Source organism: Capra hircus, chromosome 11 (genome assembly GCF_001704415.2).
Source record: "Capra hircus breed San Clemente chromosome 11, ASM170441v1, whole genome shotgun sequence".
NCBI lineage: Eukaryota > Metazoa > Chordata > Mammalia > Artiodactyla > Bovidae > Capra > Capra hircus.
Genome location: NC_030818.1, coordinates 46,318,667 through 46,332,366, shown reverse-complemented (window position 1 = coordinate 46,332,366; position 13,700 = coordinate 46,318,667). Strand labels below are relative to the sequence as shown.

Below are 13,700 nucleotides of genomic sequence, written 5' to 3'. Positions count from 1 at the left end.
TTTTGGCCATGCTACTTGGCTTGTGGGATCTTAGTTCTCTGTCCAGGAATTGAACATGAGCCTAAGGCAATGAAAGCACCAAGTCTTAACCACTGGACCTTGGAGAAATTCCCTATGTTTGCATTTTGAGAGTGAAAGCGTTAGTTGCTCAGTTGTGTCTGACTCTGCAACCCCATGGACTGTATAGTCCACCAGGCTCCTCTGTCCATGGGATTTCCCAAGTAAGAATCCTGGAGTGGGTAGCCATTCCCTTCTCCAGGGGATCTTCTGGACCCAGGAATCGAACCCATGTCTCCTGCATTGCAGGCAGATTCTTTACCATTTGAGCCACTAGAGAAGCCCCATTTTTCATTCTGAGTATGTTCTAAATATGTTGTCAGAATCTCTTATGGGTGACCAGAATGACCACTTTACCCCTGAGCCCAGCCACAAGGCATCACCTTATTAGAGTTTTAAGCTCTTATACATGCCAGTTGACAAAGGTATCATAGTGCCCACATGAACAGAGATTCCACAGTAGAGAAAGGAGATGAGGAAACTGCATCACCACACAGCCCCTGGTGGGACTGGCTATGCCATGGCACTCAGAATCATAATCATGTCACAAGGGAATGTGTCATCAGACCCCAACCGTCACATGTAACAATTGACAATGTAATGATGCAAATCAGCAGATGTAACAACATGTCACCATTTATTAGCAGTGAGTGTAGTACTAAATATTCGATGAGTAATTCTTCTATTGATATTCCAGAACTAATTAGCTTTGTGTCCACATTAATGTTGACTTTTATAAAACTGCATGCTGAAAAAGTATTTCATTGAAGAAGAAAACTTTTAAGAATCAAGAGACACTGTGTTAAGTCAGTGCTTATTGACTGCTTACTAGCCTGCCTAGTAGAGTAAGTGGTGTGATTGTCCACTACTTTAATGAAAGTTTCATTAAAAAAATTCATTACTGGTGTTATTGTGTGGACTGCATTTAAGCAAACATCATTTTCTGCATTTGTAGTATCAGAGTCAGAATAAGAAATCTATGATATGCAGAACCAGATCTGAGCTACATCTTTCTACAATTATACCCTAAATCAGTTGTTTCATTTCATCACAATGTAACATCTGAAGCATGGCTGGTGAAGAATTTAGGCTCTCCGTTCCCCCAAAAGACACCTTTTACTGCAGTTTTTAGAGGGAGTTAGTTAGATGGTAAGAGTTCCTAAAAAGAAAAGAAAGCAAGGCATGAGATTCTACAGAAAATAGTAAATAGTAGTGCCTTTTTACATGAAATATCCCCACCACCCAACCCTATCACCATTGATAAGGACCCTCTTCCTTCAGCTAAGCCCCAGGCTGACCCACTGTGGTGTCCTCATTTAATTCCTCTTGCTAATTTCAGCTTGCTCCTTGTTTCCTATTTCATTTTATATCTGTTTTAGCTCTTATTATATAAACAACCTAGAGTTTATATTTGGCTTTCTGGTGAGTGCACGTGTGCTAAGTCACTTCAGTCATGTCTGACTCTTTGCGATACCATGAACCGTAGCCTGCCAGGTTCCTCTGTTCATGGGATTATCCAAGCAAGAATACTAGAGTGGGTTGCTATGCCTTCCTCCAGGGGATCTTCCCAACCCAGGGATCAAACCCATGTCTCCTGAGGCTCCTGCACTGCCGGTGGACTCTTTACCTCTGAGCCACAAGGGAAGCCCTGGCTTTATGGTAACACATTAGAATTAGACAAAAATAATTCAATTTCATTAAGAATTATTTTCTTTTACAAGACTCTAACCCTTAAAATGATGTATTAACCCTTGCAAAGTACTGGAAACATATAGAGATTATGGGAAATGTAATACCATCAGGAAACAAAGCATAATAGAAAGATCAGCTCCAAGCTAGTCCCAATATCTTGGGTAAGACTCATGAGCTCTGAGGCTTCTTCATAACCATACCCAGGAGAGAGTCCTACTGTTTTAGGGTCCTGATACGTTTGTACAGATGGCTTGAGGGAGGGACCGTTGCAGCTGAAAAGGAGAGCCACACACCACCCACCTCCTTTGCTTCTGAGCCCACATTCTATTCCTTGGTTTCCATAGAGTCATTGCTTCTTCTCCTTTTATAAAATAAGATGAGAATGGGGTCAAGCCCACCTCTAAGCATGGATGAAAATGACACAGAGATAATACAGACAAAGACACTGAGTGCTAGAAATGATAAGACCAAGTTGCCACCTCTAGGCTGAGTTCAAACCTTGAAATCTAATTGGAAGGCAGTATTGTACATGTTCCCCAGCTCAGAAGTGAGAAAGATGGGCTGGTTTGTCTCGGAAGAGGCAATGAACCATCCAGGAAAGGCCACAGACTCAAATGTGGAGGTCCTGCCTGTCGTTTCATGGTAGAAAAGGAATGGCTTCACAGGCTCGGCGTGGTTGTACAGATCCAATATCTTCTGGTTCTGAAACGGGACAGAAAATGCCAGAAGGAGAAATAGAGGCTGTTTGAGTAGTTCAAGGTTGTCGTTGTTTAGTTGCTAAGTCATATCTGACTCTTTCGAGAACCCACAGACTGTAGACTGTCAGGCTCCTCTGTCCATGGGATTCTCCGGGCAAGAATACTTTCCTTCTCCAGGGAATCTTCCCAACCTAGGGCTTCAACCCTCATCTCTTGTATTGAGAGGCAGATTCTTTACCACTGAGCCACCTTGGAAGCCCTGCAGTTCAAGGTTCCTTGCACACAACCTATAAATGTTCCAACCTTTGAGCAACCCTATCCATCCATTAGAGCAAGCCTAGGAAAATACATTTCAAAGGAACAACAAAGTGGGCACACACAAAATCTCACCTTCCCAGCCTTCACGCTCAAATCCAGAGGTGGCATGGAAGTGACACAAGGCACAGGTTCACGAATAAGTGGCCACACTTGAATTACAAATTGGAACTTTCCTCACATTAGAGGAGAAGAAGGCCCCCTCTCCCCCAAGGAAAAGGAAGGAGATGCAAATTTGCAGCAGGAAGCCAAGGTCCTCTCTCACCCAAGCTGCATCCATGAGAGACCCCCTCCCGTAAGAACCACTGCTCTGGCAAAGGACTAGCAGGGTAGGGTGTATAGTTTTCTAATTAGTTGTCAAACATACGAGAAAGGTCAAAGCCGTGAGAAAGGCACAAGTGGGTCTAAAATCTCAAAGGACTTGCACTCAAAGGAACAAAGGAATATAGAATAATCGGAAAAAATCTTCCATATTGTATACAGAAAGATATTTGTAGGTGTATATATTTATATATTTACATATTGTTATTTTAGGTAAGATAAGTATTTCTAAGTAAATTACATTCTATCCAAGATCTCCAAAGAGATAATAGAATGGCCCATAATTCAGCCACATCCTACCCTGAATAAGGGGACTTCTTCCAAAAGATTTCTTTATTCAGTGAATAACTTCCATTTAATCTGTCCCACTCTGTGGACAGCCAAAACCCAAGAAGCCAACCTTGATACTGCTTTCTTTGACCTCTTAGCATCTAACTCAGTAGCAAGACCTGTACACCCTAGTTCCAAAATCTTTGCTGAATTGAGCCGCTTCTCACACCCTCTCCCACACCTATTCCATCCCCACCACCCATTCTCCTCAAAGCAGTTGAATGAACTGTAAACTGAAATAACTGAATAAATATGACCATGTTACCATCCAGCTTAAATGTCTTGAATGATGTTCTCATAATTAGCATATAATTTAAGGCCTTTAACAAAACCTGCAGGGTCTAAACCATCTAGCGCTTGCCTACAGAACAGAGCGTACTGTTCCGTCCTCATCTACTTCATCACACACCATATTCACTCTGTCAGCAAATTCTATGGCCTCAATTTAAAGTATTTCAAGACTCTGACCATCATCGCTCTTCCTCCAGTAGACTCTCAGATTACACCTGGGTCACCCTGAAGCCTCCAAGGGGCATTTTGTCCTTGTCCTTCACACTCTGCTCTCAAGTAGCAGCCAAAATAATCCTTTTAAAATCTGTGTCCTTTCATGAAACTCTTCTATTCAAAACATTCTAATAATTTGGATTGAGTTAATTTTTAATTTTTTGTATGTATTTTTAGTTTGAGTATAGTTGCTTTACAGTGTTGCGTTAGTCTCTGCTGCATAACAAAGTGAATCAGCCCTATGTGTACATATATCTCCTTCCTCTTGGACCTCTCTCCCAGCCCCACCCCCAACTGCACCCCTCTAGGTCATCATGGAGCACCAGCCCGAGCTCCCCGTGCTGCACCAGCTATCTATCCTACACCTGCTGCCACTGCTAAGTCGCTTCAGTCGTGTCTGACTCTGTGCAACCCCATAGCCGGCAGCCCACCAAGCTCCCCCGTCCCTGGGATTCTCCAGGCGAGAACACTGGAGTGGGTTGCCGTTTCCTTCTCCAATGCATGAAAGTGAAAAGTGAAAGGGAAGCCGCTCAGTCGTGTCCAACTCTCAGCGATCCCATGGACTGCAGCTCACCAGGCTCCTCTGTCCATGGGATTTTCCAGGCAAGAGTGCTGGAGTGGGATGCCATTGCCTTCTCCCATCTTACACATAGTAGTAGATAAATACAATGGAATATTACACAGCCATAAAAGGGAATGAAATTGGGTCTTTGTAGTGATGTAGATGAACCTAGAGTCTAGCATATATGTTGAATGAATTAATTGATTGACAGGTTAAAGTCCTTACAAAAGTGGAAAAGCTCTTTTACTATCTGCCTTTCTCTGAACTCTGCCTCCTCCCCAGCTCACTCCCGGTCCTTGAACTTGCCCTCACTGGACACTCTGTTGGCTCACACTTTTGCTTCCTTTCCTGTCCAATAAAATCTCACCTTTGCAATAACACCTGTTGTACTATTTACCATGAAGCCAGGCTCTAGCTCTTTCTGGCACCACCAGCCTCTTTACCAGTTCTATATCATTCCTTCCCAGACAACATAACCCCCTTTAACATGTCACAGGCTTACCCATGATTATGCTTCTTGTGGACCATTTCTTGTCTTCCACTAGAATGTAAACCCTAGGAAGGCAAGGCTCTTTGCCATTCTTTGCACTGATGATGTTCAAATGCCTACAACAGTGCTGGAGGCCAGTTAGAATGCACACATTTGCTGACTTGGATTGGATGGTGTTGAATTAAATTGAATTGCTGTAAACTGAAGTTTCAGAAACAAGTTGTTTTATAACAGGCAGTTAAAAATAAGGAAAAACGTGGGCTTCCCTGGTGGCTCATGGTAAAGAATCCTCCTGCCAATGCAGGAGACACAGTCTCGGTCCCTAGTTCTGGGAAGATCCCACATGCCGAGGAACAGCTAAGCCATGCCACAACTACCAAGCTTGTGCCCTGGAGCCCAGAAGCCACAACTAATGAGCCCACGCACCATAGCTACTGAAGCCCACGTGCCTAGAGAGCCCGTGCTCTGCAACAAGAGAAGCCACCACAATGAGAAGCCCATCCGTCACAACTAGAAAAGAGCCTCTACTCACTGCAACTAGAGAAACCCCACACAGCAAAAAAAAAAAAAAGACCCAGCATAGCCAAAACTAAACAAATAAAAATTAGTTTGTTTAAAAAAAAAGCTTATTGCATGCACATGACTCTAAAGGAGCCAGGTATAAATATGTTTAAGAACAGGAAAGTATTTCTTTTTTAATTATAAAATTAGATTTCCTGACAAATCATTCTGAGAAAAGAAGTTGGGTTTTTTCTAACATTATTTTTCTTTGTCACTTACCTTCAACTGCAATGCGGGCTTTCCACCAATATCCTCACAATATAGACACATTTCTGGTTGCTTTATTCCCAAATAAATAGGAACCCCTTTGCCTTTCTCAAGAGACTCCGGATACTTGCATGGCATAATGGTGACAGTGACTGTCAAATAAGAGGGGTTACGGTGTCAGTGACCTTTTGCAATTACAATAGACCAAGATCTTACAGGCAAGGCTGGAAGAGACCTTAAGAGTATAATCCCTATACCCCAGACCCACAGAGTGCTCAGCCTCATATTCATTCATTCATCCACTCACCCAGTCACACCAAGCACCAGTCACTGCTCCAGGAAATGGGGCACAGGCAGAGGAGGCAGACCCCACCCTCGGGATTTTCACAACCTCTGCTCGAACACGTGGAGGCGAGGAGCCCCAACCCCAAGCAACCCCTCTGATCCTTGTAAGGTTCTGTTCATTAGCGAGTTTTGCCTAACTGATGTTGAAATCGGCCTTCTGTGCAATCCACCCAATTAGTCCTCTTAGGACATAGGAAGGTGGGCAAACCAGCCACTCTTTTTCCTTAGGACAGGCCTTCAGATCACTGAAAGCAGCTCTCCTGCTCCCCCCAAACCTACTCCACTCCCTCTGCTCTCTTTGCCATGGTCCAAGACACCTCTTCCTGGGCAGATGTGAAATTCTTCCCCCTCCAGGGGGGACACAGTCAGTTGCTAGACTGTGTCTGACTCTTCGCAATCCCATGGACTGCGGCACACCAGGCTCCTCTGTCTTCCACTCTCTCCCAGAGTTTGCTCAATATCATATCCATCAAATTGGTGAAGCCGTCCAACCATCTCATTCAGCTGCAACAACAGTCCTTTGATGAATACTCAGTGTTGATTTCCTTTATGGTTGACTGGTTTGATTTTTTTGTAGTTCAAGGGACTCTCAAGAGTCTTCTCCAGCACTACAGTTGAAAAGTATCATTTCTTCGGCACTCAGTCTTCTTTCTGGTCCAACTCTCATATCCATGTATGACTACTGGAAAAACCATAGCTTTGACTATATGGACCTTTGTCAGCCAAATGATGTCTCTGCTATAAAGCCACACTTTAATAAAAGGATGGTGCAAACATCCCAGCTGCACTGATGTGAGGCTGCTCCAAGGAGCAGCTACACAATGACCTGTCACTTACCTGGCCCCACATTGTTGCTCCGAGGAACTACCACGAGGGTCTGACCCTGAAGGAGCCACACCTGCTGACTCAAGTCGGAGACTACTACAGGTCTGGGACGATCCATTGCTGTGTAAATGGAAAAGAATAACTTTTAAAAAGCCCCAACATGATGAAGGCTGCTTTACCAGACGTTAGGAGAAAGATCATCTAATCCAAGTCTTTCAGGAAGGAAGGCTCAGTTGGTAAAGAATGTGCCTGATCATTTAAAAAAAAAAAAAAAAAAAGAATCTGCCTGAAACCCAGGAAACCACCTGCAATGTAGGAGACATGGGGAAGATCACCTGGAGAAGGAAATGGCAACCCCATCCAGTATTCTTGCCTGGAGAATCCCACGGACAGAGGAACCTGGTGGGATACAGTCCCTGGGATTGCAAAGAATCAGAGATGACTTAGCGTCTAAACCACCACCAGGAGAATGATCTAATCCAGGTCTTTCAGGAAGGATGGTTCAGGGTTTGCACATTAAAACTGGCAGCTCTCACATGACCCGTGAACCCAGCATTTCTTTCCACTGAAACTGTGGGCTCTGTTGAGGAAGAGAAAGGCCATAACTGGTCTAAGAAGGTAAACTCTCATCCCCATAAATACACATGTGTCAAGGCCCAGTTACTCTCTTTGATGCTTTGGGTTTGGCCCAAGCCTGGGTCTGGACCCAGAGCAGTGAATAAGAAATGGTCCTCACCCTCACGTTCCAATGGGAGATGGATAGCCTTGGGTGGTAAGGACTGTACACAGGAAGGGGCAGAGGAGCCTGGGGTGTTCAGAAAAGACAGGCATGAATGTTCCTGGCCTCCAGACCCCATGCCAACATCACCTGATGAATAGACTTCTCCATCGTCTCCCAGAAAACATGCCATAGTGGGGAAGTCTCAGTGCCTGTGGGGGACAGTGATAGGAGATCTGAGCATTAGAAGACATTTCAAGACCCTCCCAGGAAACTAGTTCCTAATGTCCTGATTCTGGGCAAGGAGCCAGGAAGCCTGGACTGATACCAAGATCTGAGGCACCTTCTGGGACAAAACCTCAAAGCAACCTTAAGGAGAGCATGTAAAGCAGAATTTTCCTCCTCCCAGGGATCCAGCTTGGGACCATATTCCCCCTAGAGGTTCCAAGGTCAGGCATGACTTATGACCTCAAATAGCCCACAGTTCCCTGAAGTCTGGGTCACCTCCTCCCAGCAGCCCTCCCCAATCCTATTGGCAAATGCATCTGCCTAGGAACAGGGGAGGGACCCGAGTCAAGTAGATCTGCCGGGGTCCTAGCAGCCCCCCATTAAGAAGCACCTAGCCCGGCACAGCTCCACCCCTCCACTGAATCCTCTAACACTGAAAAGAGAGAAGGCTCTAGAGTCAAGGAACCTTCCAGCTCTCAGTTGGCAAGAATCTATATAGAAAGCACAGGGGACTGTATAGTAGCTCCAGCAGCTCCCGAGAGCAATGACGGGCTATGACAAAGCAGGAGACATTTATCTGACATGTTAGGGAGTGCCAGCTACCTCAATGGGGCGGGACAATCTTCTGACATGAATGAAAGCAGGATCCTCCTTTCAGAAGATCCCGTGAGGCTCAGATGAAGAAATTACAGCATCAGCATGATATAACCTGTCTGTCTGGGCTCCCTGGGAAGAAAACACCAAGCCAAGCTCCTCCAGCAGGGTTAATGACAGACTCTGGGTGTCTCAGGAAGGGGAGATTGAGGGACTTCCCCAGAACACAGTTCTCCTGCTGCTGTCACTCTGGACTGGACTTGCTGGCTCCAAGTGAAGGGAATCCATCACCTGGGGCCGGGAAGCTTGCCCTCTGCAGTCCTACTAAGGGAGCCCTATGACAGCAAAATTAGCTGTGGGCCCAGGAGGCACTAGTGGTAATGATCCTGCCTGCCAAAGCAGGAGACCATAAGAGACATGGGTTCGATCCCTGGGTAGGGAAGATCCCTGGAGGAGGGCATGGCAACCCACTCCAGTATTCTCGCATGGAGAACCCCATGGACAGAGGAGCCTGGTGGGCTACAATCCATAAGGTCAGGTACAGCTGAAGCAACTTAGCACACACAGGCAGAGACAGGAGGTATATGGCATTTCTGGTCACTGAATTATCCCAACTTGGGCTACCCATACATGGAGGGTTAAGCTAAAAGCACCTCCCTCTGCTCCTTTAGTCCCTTGGAGATGCACCTCCATCCTCTTGGGAGCCACAGGCAGTGAGCAGCACACCCTTAACTGTGGTAAACCTGGGGACTTCCCTGGTGGTTCAGGGGTTAAGTCTCCGTCCTTCCAATCAGGGGACGCAGGTTTATCCCTGGTTGGGGAACTAAGATCCCACATGCCATTTGGTATAGCCAAAAAAGAAGAAGAAGAAGAAGAAGAAGTCCTAGTTTCTGGTGCCCCTAAATGTAGTGGACTCTAGACCTGCCTAAGGACTAACGAGGTATGTAGTGACTTTTTGAAAAGCTGAACCCCTTCCACGCTGCTCTAGTAATGTAGGATATTTGTAGGTGTCAACAAATGGTAAGTTATTGTTCTACACATTTCTTATATTCACACACCATCTGCTGAGGTCACGCACAAAACATTTCTGAGACACAAGTTAATTTGACTGAAGTGAATTTCAGAAGGCAGACTTAGAAGCATCTATAGCTTCGTATTCACCTGGGGGGAAAAGAGCAAAGAATAAGATAGAACCTTCTAGGTTAGCACCTCCATGAACCCCTCTTCCCAGCCCTGAGAAGAGTCTCCTTACTTAACCTCTCATACATTTCACCCCCATATCCTATCTTTCTTTCTTACTCTCTTTTTTCGAAATTTCTCACCAGGCCACACCACCCAGCATGTGGAATCTTAGTTCCCCAACCAGGGATCAAACTCCTGCTTCCTACAGGGGAAGCAGATTCTTAACCACTGGTGAAGTCCCACCCATCTCCTTTCTGGCCTTAGAGGAACATGATCCTTCCTTGGTGAGGCCTCAGTCCCATCACTTCTGGTTTGCAGTTTATCTGTTTCCCTTGGAGAGAAAGTGTGGTTATGAGTTTAGATACACCTCTGTGCAAATCCAGGCTCGGCCAGTGTCACCGCTTGAGTCCTCTCTGCCCAGCTGAAGGATCCCTCCATCATGCTTCAGTCAACATACCCCCTTTCTTGGGATGCTTGCCCCAAAATGACATCAATAAGGCCCCACCATCTGGCCCCCAAATCCATGGGTCCCTGTTTCAGTCAGGATCTAGGCTGGAAAGCAGAACCCACACAAGGAACTGCAAACAGAGGGAGCTGAACACCAGGAACTGGGCACACATATGGTAGAAGGCTGAAGAGTAAAAAGGAGTTGCCAAAGTTACCTCAGTTCAGTTCAGTTCAGTCGCTCAGTCGTCTCCAACTCTTTGTGAGCCATGGACTGCAGCAAGCCAGGCTTCCCTGTCCATCACCAACTCCCAGAGCTTGCTATCTCAGACAGTATCCAACTACAGGAAGGAATCAGGAGAAAACAAAAGAATCCAGGAGTCAAAGGAGGAAGCTTGGAGGACAGATGCTTAGACCTCAGGAGGGATTTCTCTGTCAAACTGGTGCTCAGACCTCTGAAAAGAGAGTGTGGTCTCCGGGGTGCATGAAACACAAAGACGGAGATGAAGGGTCAGCCCTGGAGATGCTCGGAGGGCCCAAAGGACACAACATAGAGAGCCGTATTTCCATTAACTGAAAGCCTTTGGGAGGACGTCCCTGGTGGTCCAGTGGTTAAGAATCCTTCTGCCAATGCAGACACAGGTTTGATCGTTTGATCCCTGGTCCTGGACGATCTCATATCTTCTGGATAATTAAGCCCAAGTGCCACAACTACTGAGCCCACATGCCCTACAGCCCACAGTCCTCAACAAGAGAAGCAACTGCACTGAGAAGCCAGTGCACTGTAACAATCAATGCAACAACAGTAAATATATATACATATATTTTTTTAAGTCTTTGGGAGCAGGTTGGTGCTATCACATGTAAGAGACCTCATCACACTGTGTGAACTTAAGAGACACACTGTTTTCTGCTTACTTCTTTGACTGGTTTTATTTGTCTGATAAATTTAAATTTGTCTGTCTGATAAATTTAAATCAAATAAAAAGACAAACTTTGTCTGTCTGATCATCCCAGCCTGATAAATGGCAGGACTGATCTTTTTCTCTCAGTTTTAACTCTCAGATTTTGGCCATTTTCACAGGCCATGGGCCTGAGGGGGGGAAAAAGTTGACACTAAGATCAACTATTTAGAGTTTTGCTGCTTTTCACCTGAGTTGCTAATTATTTAATGAGACTGTACCCGCAAAACTGGCGAATTCTGAATAAGGCTTTTATTTCAGCTCATAGAACTATATCAACGTCATTCCGGGGTTTTGACAATATATTGTCAGTGTGTAAAATAAAATAATACAACCTATATTTTTAAAAAACTTTTGGAAAAAGAGGCAGAGGTGGAATTTCCTGGTGGTCCAGTGGTTAGGACACCATGCTCTCACTGCCAAGAGCATGGGTTCAACCCCTGGACTGAGAATTAAGACCCCACAAGCCATGCAGCCATAAATAAATAAATTGATTAATTTTTTAAAAGCTTGGGTTTTTCATGCCCAGATAAAGACTGCAAAAGGCTATGTATGATGATGCCATGTCTTCTTTAGCCTCAACCTTTTATTCCACTTGATCATGACCTTTTCCTGGCTTCCCAACATTCAGAGAGGCCAGCATTCCCAGAACTATCACCATCAGCATCCATTCTGAGGTCCCCAGCTTAAACTCGGGTGTGAATGACTATCAGAGAAATGAGAAGAAAGGGAGTGATGATAATCAGAAGGAAGAACTGAGCCACTGGGGTGGATAATTGAAGAGCAGAGAGCCCAGCTGCTGAAGAAATGGACCAGAAATTTTGTCTTAGAGCAAAATGGATTATTCCATGATCCCTTAGCTATATTCGAGAAGGCCATCAATTCTAGTGCTGCTTATAGAAAGTAAAGATTGCGGTTCTGTTATATGAACAAAACCCAGTATGCCAGATTCTTTCTTTTATTGTCACTGAGAACAATGAAAATTTTGCACACTGTTAAGTATGGCTTGCACTGAACTCAGGTAAGCATCCATAAAGCCAACGATTCGAGACATGCAAATAATTTGAAGAGATCACTGAGTCTAGGTTCTAATTTCCACGCTTTAAGATATTATTACCCACACTTGTTTGACAACAAGTCCTGCCAGTCTGCTCATTTAATTAAGCGTCCATGATCTTAACAAGTTGAGGGAACATCAGTGTAAACCAGCTAGAGTAAGAAAGTTTGACCGTTCACCACTAGAATCTCTAGGTCTATTCACAGATGCACAGTCCCCACGATGACTTATTCATGTAACCAAGTCGACAGTCACAATGAATAACGCAGAAGGGATCATGAAGCAGTAAAGGTTATCTGGTCCCCACAGCTGACAAATTGTTGTTATTCAGTCGCTCAGTCCTATCCGACTCTTCGTGATCCCATGGACTGCAGCTCACCAGGGTTCCCTGTCCTTCTCTATCTCCTGGAGTTTGCTCAGACTCATGTCCATCGAGTCGGTGATGCCATCCAACCATCTCATCCTCTGTCGTCCCCTTCTCCTCCTGTCTGCAATTTTTCCCAGCATCAGTGTCTTTCCCAGTGAGTCAGTTCTTCGCATCAGATGGCCAAAGTATAGGAGCTTCAGCTTCAGCCTCAGTCTTTCCAATGAATATTCAGGGTTGATTTCCTGGAAATCAACAGTTGACAATACACAGAATCCAATTAATAATAGAACAAGTCTTAATCTGGGCTTCCTGGGTGGTTCAGTGGTAAAGAGTCTGCCTGCAGTGCAGGAGACCTGGGTTTGATCCCTGGGTTGGGAAGATCCCTTGGAGAAGGAAATGGCAACCCACTCCAGTATTCTTGCCTGGGAAATCCCACAGACAAATGACCTGGAGGACAGGCTCAAGCATGACTTAATGACTAAGCAACAACAACAAAAGGTTTAATCCTGGGCTCTCAGCTATGGTGCTCATCAGTGACCTTGGGGCTCCTAAGAAGACCAAACCCACTATAGCTTAGGTGCTATTGCTATCACAGGCTACCTTCAAGCAGGGCTGACAGTCTGGATTGTGTATTGCTACTGGAAAAAAAAACTAGCTTTCACCTAAGTTCACTTAATGAGACAACATGATGTGTAACATGAACCACAAAAAGAATAGCATGGAGCCATTGGTACTCTAGTCAGTTTGGGAAAATGCCAAGGAAATTGCCAGGACAGCCTCTGCAGTATATGCTTTCTCAACATGGGTGGGATGATGTAGTTGAACTCTTCCAAGGGCTTCCCAGATGGCGCAGTGATAAAGAATCCTCCTGCCAATGCAAGAGATACAGGAGACTTGGGTTCAATCCCTGGAGGAGAAAATGGCAACTCATTCCAGTATTCTTGCCTGGGAATCCTATGGACAGAGAAACCTAGTGGGCTACAGTCCATGGGGTCACAAAGAGTCAGACACAACTGAGCCACTGAGCAGTGAGCACTGCTTCTCCAAGTAGCCCAAGCCCGTTGTCTAAGACTTGCATCCTTGTGGCCTCACCCATCACATTTCCCCAAAGCTAGTTTCTCCATGAAACCCCAGGCTTTAGGAGTTGGGACAAGATGCTACTTAACAGCTTCTTTTCTCTCTTGTGAAAATAAAGGACAAATAAAAATAACCTCCAAACTACTCACAAAAATGTCAGAAAT

At 45.1% G+C, this 13,700-nt stretch overlaps 1 protein-coding gene across 6 annotated transcripts; it reads right to left on the bottom strand.

The window, feature by feature from the left end:
• On the bottom strand, positions 342-8,408 carry LOC102181045 (interleukin-36 gamma). Of its 6 annotated transcripts, XM_005686674.3 has the most exons (7): positions 8,320-8,408; positions 7,644-7,837; positions 6,920-7,027; positions 5,750-5,889; positions 2,248-2,451; positions 2,050-2,110; positions 506-1,216 (listed from the first exon to the last, which is right to left on the bottom strand). In XM_005686674.3, the coding sequence occupies exons 2-6, from the start codon at positions 7,816-7,818 to the stop codon at positions 2,096-2,098; spliced, it is 642 nt and encodes a 213-aa protein (XP_005686731.3). In that variant the 5' UTR covers positions 7,819-7,837; positions 8,320-8,408; the 3' UTR covers positions 506-1,216; positions 2,050-2,095. The 6 variants fall into 6 exon arrangements, with proteins under 6 accessions (XP_013823095.1, XP_005686731.3, XP_005686733.2 ...); XM_005686676.3 differs by lacking the exon at positions 2,050-2,110 and having other exon boundaries at positions 679-1,216; positions 7,776-7,837; positions 8,245-8,385; XM_013967637.2 differs by lacking the exon at positions 2,050-2,110 and having other exon boundaries at positions 680-1,216.